This window comes from Bos grunniens, chromosome 21 (assembly GCF_055505025.1).
Source record: "Bos grunniens cultivar Pamir isolate PY7600 chromosome 21, Bosgru_T2T1.0, whole genome shotgun sequence".
NCBI lineage: Eukaryota > Metazoa > Chordata > Mammalia > Artiodactyla > Bovidae > Bos > Bos grunniens.
The window spans coordinates 2,905,469-2,920,600 of NC_141185.1; the positions used below are offsets into that span (position 1 = coordinate 2,905,469).

Below are 15,132 nucleotides of genomic sequence, written 5' to 3' on the forward strand. Positions count from 1 at the left end.
ACAAGCAAACAAACCCAGGGTCTGTTGGGTCTTGGGGCTTAACTGCTTATGTGGCAGGGCAGTTTGCACCAAAGCCTGGACCTGCATTGTTCTGAATCCACTTTTTCTCTGGGCTTCCCTCAAAATTGACAGTCTTCATGGGTACCCAGCAAATGAATCAGAGAAGCTTACCCAAGTGGTAAACATATCTAGAAAAGCCAAAGAAGGCAATCAGGTACTGTTCCTCTGCCTTCTTGGTGGGCCTTCATATATTTGAAAATGTCTTTATTTCCACCTTCATTTTTTGAAAGATATTTTTGCTGGGTATAGAATTCTGGGGGTGGCAGTTATTTTGCTTTTATTTTGGTACTTTAAAGATGCCACTCCAATGAGACGTCTTCTCATTTACACAATTTCCAATGAGAAATTTGATGTCATCTTTATTCCTCTGCATATAATGTGTCTTTTCTCCCCTCTGGCTGATTTTTTTTTTTCTCTTTATCAACAGGTTCTGAGCAATTTGATCATGATGTGCTTTAGTATTACTTGTTTGTTTGGGGGGTTTTATTGTTTTTTCTTATGTTTCTTGTGCTTGTGATCACTGAACCTCTTGGATTTGTTATTTATGGGTTTGATCGAGTTTGGAAATTTTTCAGCCATTACTTCTTCAGATTTTTTTTTTTCTGTCCCTTCTCTTTCTTGTTCTTCTCCTTTGGAACCCCAATCCATATATTGGATCACTTGATATTGTCCCACAGTTCAATGATGTTCATTTTTTTTAATTAAAGATTTTTTTTTGGCTGTTCAGGGTCTTCCTTGTGGCACACAGGCTCACGAGCTGCGGCCTGGGCTCAGTAGTTGCTGTGCAGAAGCTTAGCTGCCCCACGGCTTGTGGTGGCTCAGTTTCCCCACCAGAGATAAAACCCACATCTCCTGCTCTAGAAGGCAGACTCCCAACCACTGGACCACCAGGGAAGTCCCTTATTTTTTTTGTCCTCGCTTTTTAATTTTTTTGGATAAGCTCTACTGCTGTACCTTCAAATGCAATAATATTTTCTTACACAATGTCTAGTGTGGCATTAATCCCATACAGTATGTTTTTCATCTCAGAAAGTATAGTTTTAATCTCTAAAAATTCTATTAGGTTTTTTTAGAAAATGTCTTTTATGATTCTACTAACGTTTTGAACATGTGGAATACAGCTATAACAACTGCTTTAGTGTCGTTCTCTGCTGATTCTAACATATGTGGAAGTTCTGGGTTAGTTTTGATTATTTGATAATTCTCTTCATTATGGGTTGAGTTTCCCTGACTGTTTGCCTAGAAGTCTTTGAATAGATGCCAGACATTGTGATTTGATCTTTTTTGGGTGCTGGATAGTTTTTGTGTTCTTATAAATTTTCTGGAATTTGGTTCTGGGATTCGGTTAAATTACCCGGAAACAGTTTGATACTTTGGGGTCTTGTTTTTATGATTTGTTAGTAGGCAGATCTGGAGCAATCCTCAGTCCCAGGCTAGTTTGCACACCCAAAGCACAAACTTCTAGGGAATTCTGCCCAGTACTGAATTATCGAGCTTTTCTAGTCTGGCTGCTGAAAACCAACACTAGCTCCAGTATATGTGAGTACCAGGCGCTACCTGCTGCAGCCCTTTGAGTGCTCCTTTCCCCAGCCTTTGATAGTTTCCTTCTGCACAAGCACTGGTCGGTATGCTGCTGGAAACCTGGGGGACCCCCTGCAGATCTCCAGGGGTCTCTCTCAGTGCAGTTCACTCCTCTTGGGTACTCTGTCCCGAGTCTTCTACTTGCCAGACTTTCAGCTCTGCTTCCTCATCTCAAAACAGGTTTCCTTGCAGTTTCAGAGCTGTGTAAAGATGCTCTTAAGACACACTGTTCAATTCCATGAGAAAAGAAGTTGGGGGAGAGTGTTCCGTGAGTGTTGACTGCCATACCTGTCGTTACCTTTATTAGGCGAAACTGTACTATTGGACGGAGGAGCCTGGTGGGCTACAGTCCATGGGGTCGCTAGAGTCGGACATGACTGAGCGACTTCACTTTCATGCATTGGAGAAGGAAATGGCAACCCACTCCAGTGTTCTTGCCTAGAGAATCCCAGGGACGGGGGAGCCTGGTGGGCTGCCGTCTATGGGGTCGCACAGAGTCGGACACGACTGAATCGACTTAGCAGCAGCAGCAGCAGTACTATTGGAAGACTTCCCGGCAAGAAATGGCACGTAGGCTGTTTCAGAAAACTCAAATACTTGAAAAAGTTGTTGTTGTAAAGAAGAGAAAAATGAACCTGTGTGTTTTTCTGGAAGGAGTGAGGTTGCAACTATCCAGCTTTCACGGGGGAAACACTGCTTTTGGAATCGGGCCCCCTTTCTCAGGTTCACAAAAACAAGTTTCCCTACAGTTTCAGAGCTGTGTAAGAAGAGAGGTCAGGCGAGAGTGTTCTGTGAGTGCTGACCTGTTGTTACACTCATTAGGTGAAACTGTGTTGTGGCTTGATTACTGTATGTTGTGCATGTTTCAGGGCCTAGGGATAAGGCTAGGCTTAGTGTGATATTTAGGAGGTGGGGCTTTGGTAAATGATTAGGTCATGAGGCTGGAGACCTTGTGAATGGATTAGTGCCTGTTTATAAGAGGCCAGAGCTACCCTTTTCCATCATGTGAGAGCACAGAAATACAGCCTTCTGTAACCAGGGACAGTGCAGTCACCCAGAACCAGACCACACTGGCATCCTGATCTTGGACTTCCAGCCTCCAGAACTGTAAGAAATAAACTTCTGTTGTTTATAAGGCACCCAGCCAATGGTGCTTTGTTATAGCAGCCCAAAGTGATTAAGAGACACAGAGGAACCTCAAGGATGGATGCCTGAGGACACTGGGATTCCCTGCTTTGGGGAACCCAAGACACTCCACCCATAAGCTGGTCACAGAGCCCCTGCCCCTGGTTTTAGATATAACAATTCTAGTGCATGACACCAGCTATCAGTGTGTGAGCATGTGAGCCAAAAGGCAGTTCAAGGTGCTCTTGGGGTATTAATTTAGTTCTTCCAGAAACTTACTGAAACACTGGAGTAGGTCCTATTATCATTCTCTTTCTTATCTTTGAAGAAACTGAGGCACGGGAAGATTTCTAGTATCCTGACTAATGGGCAAGACTCACGGGTACCCACTTTGCCAAGTGCTAAGGAAAACTATGGAGTGGTGCCTGGGGAGTTAGGCAAGGCAGCCCTGAAAGGACAATTCTGAAACAGATTTGCTCTGAGCAGACAAAGTGAAAATGGCCAGAGAGGGGCACCCAAGCTGAAGGGCTTGGCAAGTGCAAAGGCCCCGAGGCAGGAGGGAGCAGAAACGGCAGAGGAACAGCAAGCAGGCAGTGAGACTGGAGTCAGAGACCCAGGAGAAGAGAGAAGGACAGGGCTAGAGGCTGTGGGCTGCTGTCTATGGGGTCGCACAGAGTCGAATATGAATGAAGTGACTTAGCAGCAGCAGAGGACTGAGCAGGCCCAGGCCACCCGTGCTGTGTCTGGGGATGAGAGAGCATACTGTATAAATGGGGGCATGGCGGGAAGGAAGGACATTGTTATATGTACGCTGGGACAATGGCAAAAAATGGGGACTGTCCCAAATTCAGACATTTGATCACTTAAAACGTAAGGTGTGCAGCAGAAACTAACACAGCCTTTTAATTCAACTCTACTTCAACAAACAAACAAAACCAGGTAAGGTGAAGAGTTTGGTCTTCACCCAAAACCAGTGGGGCGTCTTTGGTTTTGGGCCTTTTGCTGGCTCGGCCTTTTTTTTTTAATTGAGGTATAATACATGTGTTTGTGTGATGAGTTGCTTCAGTCATGTCCAACTCTTTGTGACCCTGTGGACTGTAGCCTGACAGGCTTTTCTGTCCCCGGGATTCTCCAGGCAAGAATACTGGAGTGGGTTGCCAGGAGGTCTTCCTGGCCCAGGGATTGAATACGCATCGCCTGCATTGGCGGGTGGATTCCTGACCACTGAGCCACCTGGGGAAGCTCCATAACACACACGAGAGTACAATATTTAAGAGCATGGTCATTGCTTTGTTTTGTACCCTGGTGGCTCAGTCGGTAAAGAGTCTGCCCACAGCAAGGGAGACTGGATTCGATCTCTGGGTCAGGAAGATGCCCTGGAGAATGAAATGGCAGCCCGCTCCCGTATTCCTGCCTGGAGAATTTCACGGACAGAGGAGCCTGGTAGGCTACAGTCCATAGGGTCACAATGGGTTGGACAGGACTAAGTGACTTCTAAAAAAATTTTTTTTTCCTTTTTCTTGATTAAACTTTATGTATGTATAGACCCATATAGCAAGATGGATCAAGATACAGAATGTTCCTAGTCCTGCAGCACATATTTCCCCTGACGTATCCACTACTCTGACCTCTAACACCAAAGATTGTTTATGCCTGCTTTTTAAAAATTAAGGTATGATAGCAGTGACGTGCACTACTCAAGTGTACAGTTTAAGACTGTTCTTTATATGGAGTCCTGCATAAGCACCATCCAAGTCAGATTACAGAACATTCCTAGAAGCCCACAAGGCTCGCTGCTACCCATGGCCCTCAATGCCTCCCAACAAAGGTAGCCGCTATTTTATGTCCGTAGGTTAGTTTCCTCACAGGCTTCTTTAGTGCGCTGTCTTCAACCTCGTCTGCTCCGCCTGGTTGGCCCGGCTCCTCCTGAAGCTGCCCGCTCGCCCCTCCTCCCATTTCAGGGATCCCCTAAGTTTGGGTGAACTCCGGGAGTTGGTGATGGACAGGGAGGCCTGGCGTGCTGCAATTCATGGGGCCGCAAAGAGTCGGACACGACTGAGCGACTGAACTGAACTGAACTGAACTTCCGACGCCATTGGAAAAGACCCTATGCTGGGAAAGATTGAAGGCAGGAGAAGGGAACGACAGAGGATGAGATGGCTGGATGGCATCACCGACTCGATGGACATGAGTTTGAGTAAGCTCCAAGAGATGGTGATGAACAGGGAAGCCTGGCGTGCTGCAATCCATGGGGTCGGAGTCAGACACGACTGAGCGACTGAACGGAACTGAACCCTATATCCTCAGTAGGGTTCCTCACTGTGATCCCCCACGAGTTCTAGGCTGCCCCTCCTCTTCCGATGCCAAGGGTTTCTCCGGGTGCAGATATTCACCATCACCCTCCTTCCCCAGACACACGCAATCTGAGTACCAGCCCAGAGGGAACGGCAGGCCGCTTCCTACCAAACTGCCACCCCAAGGCATCTATCTGCAAGGGGGGGACGGTCGGCAGTAGAGTTTGAAGCGGGTGCATCACGAATTCATGGGGCGCCGGGTGGCCCCTCTCCGGCAACCCCACCCAGCCCGGGCCTCAGTCTCCCGCCCGTCAAGTAGGAGCAGGGCCCGCCTTTTCCCAAAGGCCGCTCCCAGCTCAGAGGTGGCCCGGCTTTAAAACACCCCGTCGTGAGGTCGACGTCGCCAGCACTGCGGGAGCGGGGCAGCCTTGACGCTCGCCTCAGCGCACCAACCCCGAAGCCCCCGGGCAGGCCAGAGCCCGCGGGCGTCGCCTCGCGCGCCTCGGGGGCCCCTCCTGGAGCCGCGGCGCGCGCACGCGCGGCGGGAGCGCGGGCCCCGCACATAGGCGCCGGATCCCGCACCACGCGCTGGCGCGCGCCGCCCGGCCGCCCCCTGCGCGCGTGCCGGCCCCGCAATCTCGGCGGCTCGCTGGCCGCTCGCTCGGCCCGCCCCCACCAGGCGGTGCTGCCCTCCAACCCCGCCCGTCCGGCCTTCCCAGCATCCCGGCCCCGCTACGGCAAGCGGCGAGGTCCGGCCCCGCCGGGAGCCGGGAGCCGGGAGAGCGGGGCGGGGCGGCGCGCTGAGGTCAGCGCGGCGGCGGCGGCCGGCCCCGCCGTGGTTGGCTGCGCCCGAGCTGGCCGCGCCCTGGTTGGCTGCGGGCCGCGGGGCTGGGCCGCCAGGTCGGGGCCTGGGGTCGAGGCTCGGGCGCCGGCCGGGCTTTGCGCAGCAGTGCTGGCCTCCGCGCTGCTCCAGGCCGACGGCGAGCTGCGGCGGCGCGCGGCGGGGAGGGCGCGGCCGCGGGTGGGGCCGCGGGGCGCGCGGCGGGGGCGAGGCGAGCGGCGCCGGGCGGGGCGGGCGGCGGCGGCGAGGGGAGGGGAGCGGCCCATGGACCCGCGGGGCCCGGCGCCCCAGACGCTGCGCCGCCGGGCCCGAGCCCAGGAGGTCGGCCTAGGCCGGGGCGCGACGACGCGGACGGGGCGGCGGCGAGGCGCCGCGGCTGCCGGGGCTCGCGGCCGCCGGGCCCCCGCGGGCGCGCCCTGACGGACCGGCCGAGCGGGCCGGCAAGAGGCCCGGCGTGTTGGGAGCGGGCCGCGCGGCACCATGTCGGCCAAGGTGCGGCTCAAGAAGCTGGAGCAGCTGCTCCTGGACGGGCCCTGGCGCAACGAGAGCGCCCTGAGCGTGGAGACGCTGCTCGACGTGCTCGTCTGCCTGTACACCGAGTGCAGCCACTCGGCCCTGCGCCGCGACAAGTACGTGGCCGAGTTCCTCGAGTGGGGTAAGTGACCGGCGGCCCTGCGACCCCTGCCCGGACGCGCCCTCCCGGTCCACGGGCGGCCGCCCGTCCCGCCTCGTCACCGCTCCCAGGCCCGCCCGGCCGCTGCTCGCGCCCTTGGCGGCTCTCGGCCCGTCCCTGCCCTCCTCCCCGGCCTTCGCACGTCCGCGCTGGGCCGTCCCGCCCCCTCATCCTGCCCCTCGGAGCCACATCCTCCGTTCCCACCCCCGCCCCCACCGCCCCGCCGGGCCCGCGCCCCGGCCGCTTCCTAGATCCACCCTCCACGAGCCTGGATATCGTTTCCTGCAGCCCTCCCCGGGATATCCGTCCCCGGCCCCCGCCTTTGGGGTCCCGAGTCCGCGTCGAGTTATTCGCTCCCCTCACGCCACTCGCCCTCCTGGGTCGTATGGGCAGCGGCGCGTGCCTTCTGCATCCGCCTCCCCACCCCCGCGCGTCTCCTGGGAGCCCCTCCTAGGTGACAGCCTGTCCGCATCCCTTGGTGTCCAGGGCCTGAGCATCCATTTCACTGTACCACCTCCAAGGGAGTTTTAAAGTTGAAAGCCTTGTTTTGAAACGCCATGGGAGAGTCGGTTGATTTTTTTCATTGTAATTTTGCCAGACCCTGGTAATGCTTGGGGCGGGGAGGGCAGCTGGAACTGTTACTCTATGGAAGGCACTGTGAAACTTTCTTCACCAGACCTCTGCATGCTTTTTAATAATTGGTCAGCTAAATTATTATGTTCTACTAGGACAGAAATTTGATTAAGCTGTGTAATGGTTAGAACCCCAGAAACAACTACACGTGTAAAGCGACATCTTATCTTTCTCTCTCTCTAACTTGGGCGTCTTGTCAAGACCCTCAGCCTCGTTTAAAACTGCCTAGAAGGAAGATGACATGCTTCTGTTCAGGGTTCAGGTCAAAGCTATGAAAATCTTAGCCTTGGGTCGTTTGCCTCGTTGGACTCAGACTGTGTCGTTTGGACCAGTAATTTCTAACCTTTGGGGCTGATAAAGCTGACTTTTTTACATAAAGAAATGAATGTGTTCTGTAGTTAGGACCCCTGGTCTGCCAAAATGGTAATTGGAATTTGGGATTTTGTTTACCAAATAAAACTTAAGTTGTTACATTTTTAGAGAGCTTTCTCTTCTTCCCTCTTTAGTGAAATTTTGAAATTTTTTGAGAGCAGCAGGAAAAGGAGGCCCACAGCCCCAGGACAGCCTGCTTGGCTTTGCTTTGGGCTTCGTTTTGGTGCTGACCACCCTTCCTGGTTAGATACAGTATCAATAAAATGAAAGTACTATTCATTTTCTGGCGTCCTTCATTAGTGATGTGACCGCCAGTTGAATAATGAACTTGACTTCACAGTTGCTTTAAAAGTGAAGTCTTTGGGGCCTCTTACATCCCAGCCTTCTGAGGATCCTGTTTGCTCTTCCTTGCTGAGCATTTGATCTTGGAATCCAGACAGTTTCACAATCAGGTTCAACTCAGTGCTTGGCATGTGAGTCAATGTGTGACTGAAAGGAGGAAGCAGATGGAAGCTTGAGTTAGCAGGTGAGGTGTGGTCCCAAAATCCTCTGGCCTGGGAACCTGCAGTGCCTAGGAGGGGCTTCCTTATCCCGAAGGCTGAGCCAGTGGTTGCCGCGCAGCCCAGCCACTGTGAACTGGTGGGTTTCATTGGAGGAAGCTCTCAGCATGTGAGGAGGTCTTATTTTATGAGGTTTGAATTTTCCCAAGTCTAAATAGAAGCTGTGTGGTGTAGTATAGAAATATTTTGACTCTTTGGAAATTATGATTACAAATAAATGACATTATCTCCTAAGAATTCGGTCTGCATTGAGCTTTAAATTACAGAGAAGAGGAATGGACTCTATTTTAGGTGACATTTTTCATGGAATAGTAATATATTTAAGAAGCAGCATTTAATGTCATGTGTGTTAACATATGCACCATTGTAACTCCACAGTGTGTATCACTCGTTAGGATGTGGGCGGTCATTATTTAGTGTTGCTCGGAACGCCCAGTTATTGCGTTGGAAAGCAAAGAGTGGTCTTTCAAATGGAATTGTTTGTGGAGCATTATTAGGTACTCTGACTTCCTAGTGGAATTACTTCTACTCTACTCAAGAAACATATATATAGGCTGTCACCCTGCGAGTTGTTGATTTATACCTGCATGATGTTTGCGACCTCTACTGTATCGAGTGCTGGCATGCAGAGGACCAACCTTGGTAGGTATCTGCTGACAGTTATGTAGAAGTCTGGAAGCTCAGTGAAGAAAAATACCCGATTCAGCCCAGATTTGAGAATTATTGGGGATTTTTGAGGAAATCTGGAAGGTATAAGTAATAAAGTTTTAAAAGAGAATTTTCTGCAGTGGTTGCATGGGACTAGACTCATCCTAGCCTTCACTGTAGGTTTTGCCTTTAATTTTCCCTTGATTATGTTTATAGTTTGATTAGTTTCCTCTATGAAATCCTGGACCTTAATTAAAAGTTGGAAGTACCCTGCTTTGCATGTGTATTTCTTTAAGCTATTTTTCAAATGCAAATTTGATACCGTTTGAAGCAGAGCATGTGAAACACTTTGAAATTTCCACAAGTAAACAGCGACAAATATGGACGAGTAGATGAGGTGAAGTTGTCTTTCATCTTCGTTATATAAAAATACTTGTACATGTGTTAAAATTTTTTTCCCTGACTTAAAAAAATAATGCCGGCTATTATGTTTGGACAGAGCTGATGTTGGAAGTTCCGGCCGATTGGCGTTGGATGGACCATGGTGGTCCTCTGCCCCGGCCCCCATGTGGCTTGCAGACCAGGCCGGAGGCAGGCCTCAGCCTGGTTCCCCGATGCCCAGTCCAGGCCCTCTTCTCGCTCTGTGCCACCATACTTCCTCTGGAAGGGGTAGAATTCATCTCTGTAGCCCTCTGTTTAATTTCCTCATTGGTGATTTTTCTTATGAATGAAGCATTACCTTGTCGGAGTTCTCTCTCATCTGTGTGAATTCCTGTAGCTTTTGGCATGGGGATGCTCAGCACCTAGTGTGAGTGGGATGTCTCTACCAAATTGAATGTGTTCAGGGCTTAACTGATGGTGCTAAATATCTCAACATACATTTTAATCTTAAGTGGCTTCTCGAGATAGAATTTTTGCATGACATGGGAACACTATTTTCTAAAGTAACAGATATTGAGAAACATTTTTTGAATAATAAGATGTAGCTTAGTAGAGGAATACTGGGATTGTGTAATAAAAATTAGGTTAACACAATTTGGATTGTAAATAGCTATTTGAAGTACAGAGCGATATTGACTAGGCACTGTGACGGAACAGCTGAAACCGTTAAACATTAACCAGCCAGCCTTACCTTTTCTCTCTTGAAACCTCCTCCACTGACAGTTGGACTTTAGCAGTGTCTCTGTTAAGTCTAGACCTGCGGTAAATGAAACTGGAGTTGGAGCGAGTTGCCCTCACTTGAAGATACCACTGCCTGAAAGAGCTTAGGAGGTGTGGTGCATTGCTCTTCAGTTGCAAATGCACGTAAGGCGGAAACTCCCAACACAGTGCAGTGTGGACGGGAGCCCCCTGGCCTTGCCCTGCCTGCTGCTGTAGCACCTGCTGCCCTGGAGCCCCCCTGGCCTTGCCCTGCCTGCTGCTGTAGCACCTGCTGCCCTTGAAGTCTCGTCCTGTCTGTGCTGACGTCAGTGATGCCGGATAAACATGCGAGCAAACAGGACTGTTAATTCCAAACTATATTAAGTACAACAAAACTGTTAGACTCTTTTCTTGGTAAAGAGGCAAAACGTATTTTTTTGAGAGTAATAAAGTGAAAGGATCATGCTGGAAGAAACCAAATACATATTTTTACCCTTTTTCTTCCCCCATCAAAAAGGTGATAAAATGCAAGTAAAGAAGATTTTGAAAGAATTAAAAAGACAAAATTCCCTGTAATTCCCTCACCCCAGCCCCCATAATATGACATCTTTTAGTCCCTGTCCTGAATTTGATTCTTAAGTTCCAAATGACAGTATGTTAGTGTTACCTGAAATTTGTGTGAGAAGCTCTCTTGCTAATGAAAATGCATGAGAGGAAAATACACTTTCCTTAGATTTAAAATCATAAGTATTTGGGGACTTCCCTGGAGGTCCAGTGGTTAAGACTCAACCTTCCATTGCAGGGGACGGAGTTCCACCCCTGGTTTCGGAACTGAAGTCCCGTGGACCTTGAGGGTGTGGCCAAAATTTTTTTTTTTTTTAATTAATAAAATCATGAGTGTTTGGCCAACATAAACTTTGTATGGTAATTTTTGAAGGGTTTATTTAGGTTTAAAATCTATTGGAGAAATTTTATTAAGTCAATAGAAGCTAAGTCACTTCAGTCGTGTCCGACTCTGTGACCCCATAGATGGCAGCCCACCAGACTCCCCCGTCCCTGGGATTCTCCAGGCAAGAACACTGGAGTGGGTTGCCATTTCCTTCTCCAGTGCATGAAAGTGAAGTCGCTCAGTTGTGTCCGACTCTTAGCGACCCCGTGGACTGCAGCCTACCAGGCTTCTCCGTCCATGGGATTTTCCAGGCAAGAGTACTGGAGTGGGGTGCCATTGCCTTCTCCTTATTAAGTCAATAAGACAGATACTATGTATGAGATGAGGGTCACACGTGATTTTAAATGTGTTTCATATTAGGTATTTGGTCAGTGTTATTAAGTGGTAGGTAACTGCCAACAAAATTGTTTTCAGATTAAAACTTTGTGAAAAGGATCAGTATGTAATATAATAGGAGACTTTGGATATTTTGTTATCTTTAGGAAAGAATTAGAGATTTGAAGAAAAATTTGAATTAGATTTGAAGAAAAATTTGAATTAATATAATTTCTTTTAATATAAATTTATTTATTTTAATTGGAGGCTAACTGCTTTTACTGGAGCATCTTTGAAGACATATGAGATTTACTCTTCTAAGGGCACCACTGACATTACTGATGTGATGATGCTTCCTGTCGCTTCCAAGCTATGGGTTTGAAAACTGTTGGGAATTTGAGAGATGGCATGGTCTGTCCACCACCCACATCTCCCCTCTCTGTTGGGTAAACCAGGCTCTGGACTTTTCCCCTGAACATTTCTGAGCAGCTCGCTCTCCAGCCAGGGTTTCTCTCCTGCATGGGCTCCTGGTCAGCCGTGGGTTGCCTTGCCGGCACCTGCTATGTAATATCTCTGTTTTATTTTAACCTTTTTTTTCCCTTCATTCCCATCCTCACTGGCCTAGCTGAAGGTCTTAAGACCTAAATGAAAGCCTTTCTCCCTTGAAGATTTCAGTATCTCTGCTTGATTAGTCTTCAACACTGCCTTGCATTTCATCCCTCGCCTTTTCAAAACTTCTGCTATAACTGTGGATTCTGTTGCCTTGAGAAAAATTAGATCTGAAATCTGCAGTCCAACGTTGGAATTTAAAATTGAACTAAAGGGGACTTCCCTGGTCGTCCAGAGATTAAGAATCCACTTTGCAACGCCAAGGCCTTGCGTTCTATCCCTGCTCAGGGAACCGAGATCCCTCATGTTGTGGGGTGGCTTAGCCTGTGGGCCATAACTGCTGAGCCTGCACACCCCAACCCAGAGCCCGGGAGCCGCAGCAGAATATCCTGCAGACTCAACGACGACCCTGAGTGTTGCAGCTAATACCTGCTGCAGCCACACACACAAAAATGGATGAATGAACATTACTCTTTCAAAGTAAATAAATAAAATTAACCTGAGAGACTTCCCTGGTCCAGTGATGAAGACACTGCACTCCCAGAGCAGGGCATGGGTTCCATTCCTGGTTGAGAAGCTAAGATCCCGCACACCGCACAGCACAACAGAAAAAGAAGAGAGAAGAGTAAAGACCTAAAGAGATACAGCTAATCCTAGTTTTAGACGTTGAGATGAACGGCACATCTGACCATACCCTGTGGAGTGATTTTCTTTAAATGTAATTTTACTTTTATCAAAGTAATGCATTTACTCAGTTTTAAAAGTGAAGTAGTTCTACAGAGTTAGGATGAAAGACAAAAGTCCCTTTACCAGCCGGCCTGCTCTGGGTTCTCACTTCTCAGAAGCAACCAGTTTTAACCATTCTATTTCTCCTTATAATCAACTGTCTTAGGCTGCCAGTGACAGAGAACCAGATAACAGTGACCTAAACAAAATCAGGGCTTCCCTGATGGCTCAGTTGGTAAAGAATCCACCTGCAATGCAGGAGACCCCGGTTTGATTCCTGGGTTGGGAAGATCCACTGGAGAAGGGATAGGCTACCCACTCCAGTATTCTTGGGCTTCCCTTGTGTCTCAGCTGGTAAGGAATCCACCCGCAATGCGGGAGACCTGGGTTTGATCCCTGGGTTGGGAACATGCCCTGGAGAAGGGAAAGGCTACCCACCCCAGTATTCTGGCCTGGAGAATTCCATGGACTGAATAGTCCATGGAGTTGCAAAGAGTTGGACATGACTGAGCAAGTTTCACTTCACTTCAAACAAAATCAAGGTTGATTTGCCTTTCATGCGGCTTGTGAGCAGTCCATGGCTGGTTTGACAGCCTCATTCCAAGAAGTCTTCAGGGACCTGCCCTTTCCTGCTCAGTCCACTGTCTGGTCTGAGGGTGACCCTCCGACCTACATTCCAGGCAGAGGGTGAAGGTGTTATTAGGTCAGGCAGAGGGTGAAGGTGTTATTAGGTGGATGGGGGAAGAGCCTTGGATGCTGATGGTGGGGGTTGTTGAGTCGCTAAGTCGTTTCCGACTCTTTGCAACCCCATGGACTGCCGTACACCAGGCTTCCCTGTCCCTCACTATCTCCTGGTTTTTGCCCAAGTTCATGTCCATCGAGTCGGTGATGCCATCCAACCATCTCATCCTCTCTTGTCCCCTTCTCCTGCCCTCTTTCCCAGCATCAGGGTCTTTTCCGGTGAGTCAGCTCTTCGAATCAGATGGCTGAAGTATTGAAGCTTCAGCATCAGTCCTTCCAGTGAGTATTCAGGGTTGATTTTCTTTAGGATTGACTGGTTTGATCTTGCTGTCCAAGGGACTCTGAAAAGTCTTCTTTAGCACCACAATTTGGAAGCATCAGATCTTTGGCAGTGATGGTTACTTATTTAGCAATTCCTGCCTCAAATTTCATGCATCTCTGTAGCATGCTTATGTTGCTTATTTCTGATTTTCCATTTCATATGCTATCTGTTAACTTCTCCTGTGGAAGAGAAGGCCATAGAATTTTAGGTGTCTCCTCCCCTGCATTGCCGAGACACACAGACCCTTCCTTCCTCTTTGTTTTTCCAAATCTGGCTAGATAATAATTACTGTTTAAATTGATATTCAGTGTTTGTTACCATTGGGTAAACATCTTAATGGCTAAGCCACATAGGATGCAGTTAATTCCCAGTCTACTAAGACAAGGAATTATTTTTGTGTTAATTGGGATGAATTACTTTTTCTCTCCCTTAGTGTGGATGCAAATGTATAGTCATGAATTCAGTGCAGGTTTTAACTAGAACTCCCCAGAGCAGTCAGCCACCTCGAGTGATCTCTCACTTTTCAGCCCTTGGAGAGCCTTTCATTTTCCTGTTCCACTTGAGGCTGTGTCTTCTCTAGGCCCGCTGCTTCGCTGCCATCTTGGGGTTTCTCTTCATTCTTTATGGGAATTCTTTCTGTGCCTCTCCTCTGTTGAATGGGAATTCCAGGACCCCATGTCTTAGGAGGAAAAGGGGACGACAGCGGATGAGATGGCTGGATGGCATCACCGACTCGATGGACATGGGTTTGGGTGAATTCTGGGAGTTGGTGATGGACAGGGAGGCCTGGCGTGCTGCAGTTCATGGGGTCGAAAAGAGTCGGACACAACTGAGCAACTGAACTGAACTGAACTGAATGTCTTATGTTGTGGTGGCTTCCCTGGAAAGAGTCCATCAGAGAGAAATTTTTTGGAGAACTAAACTGTCTGAAGATGCCTTTTCTTCCTTTGTATTTGAATGGCAGTTTACCTGCATACTGAATTCTAGGTTAAAAGTCATTTTCCCGCAGAACTTTGAAGGCCTGACTCAGATGTCTGCTGGCTCTTGTTACAAGGGGAGGCCTGAGACCGTTGTGATCCCCACGCCTTGGTGAGATTTGTTCATCCCTAGTGTTCCTTGGGGGTCTTTCTGGGGGGGGCTGGGCCACTTGGGTCCTTCAGCTCTCTAAAACTTTCCTGTATTCTCTATGAGCTCTGATTTCTTCATTCTAGCCTTTTTGATCGCCTGTTACTCATATGTCAGATCTTCTGAGTTTTCTGTTAATTTCCTTTCTCCTACTTTTTTCTAGCTGTTGACCTTTTATCCTTCTTTTTCTGGGAGAGAGCTTCGACTTTATCTTCTTGTCCTTACATTGCAGTTTTATTTCTGCCATCATCATATCTTTCATTTCTAAATGTTTTTGTCCCTAGTATTCCTTTTTATAACATCTTGTTTCTGTTTCATGAAGGCAGTCATCTTAAAAACCATTTCTCTTTGTTGTTCATTCGCTAGGTTGTGTCTGACTCTTTGCAAGCCCATGGCCTGCAGCATGCCAGGCCTCCCT

At 48.7% G+C, this 15,132-nt stretch overlaps 1 protein-coding gene across 4 annotated transcripts in view; it reads left to right on the forward strand.

Moving 5' to 3' along the window:
- Nucleotides 1-6,229: 6,229 nt before the first annotated feature.
- Nucleotides 6,230-15,132, forward strand: part of CDC42BPB (CDC42 binding protein kinase beta) — a 98,970-nt gene continuing 90,067 nt past the window's right edge. For 3 of the 4 annotated variants that reach the window (XR_015149384.1, XM_086362815.1, XM_086362817.1), the window contains exon 1: nucleotides 6,230-6,556. Coding sequence is in view for 2 of the 4 variants with exons in the window: in XM_086362815.1 (XP_086218941.1) it covers nucleotides 6,382-6,556 (175 nt within the window). In the remaining 2 variants the exon portion in view is untranslated. Of the gene's footprint in view, nucleotides 6,557-12,115; nucleotides 12,519-15,132 lie in introns of those variants that run through there. The other variant, XM_086362816.1, reaches the window with a different exon arrangement.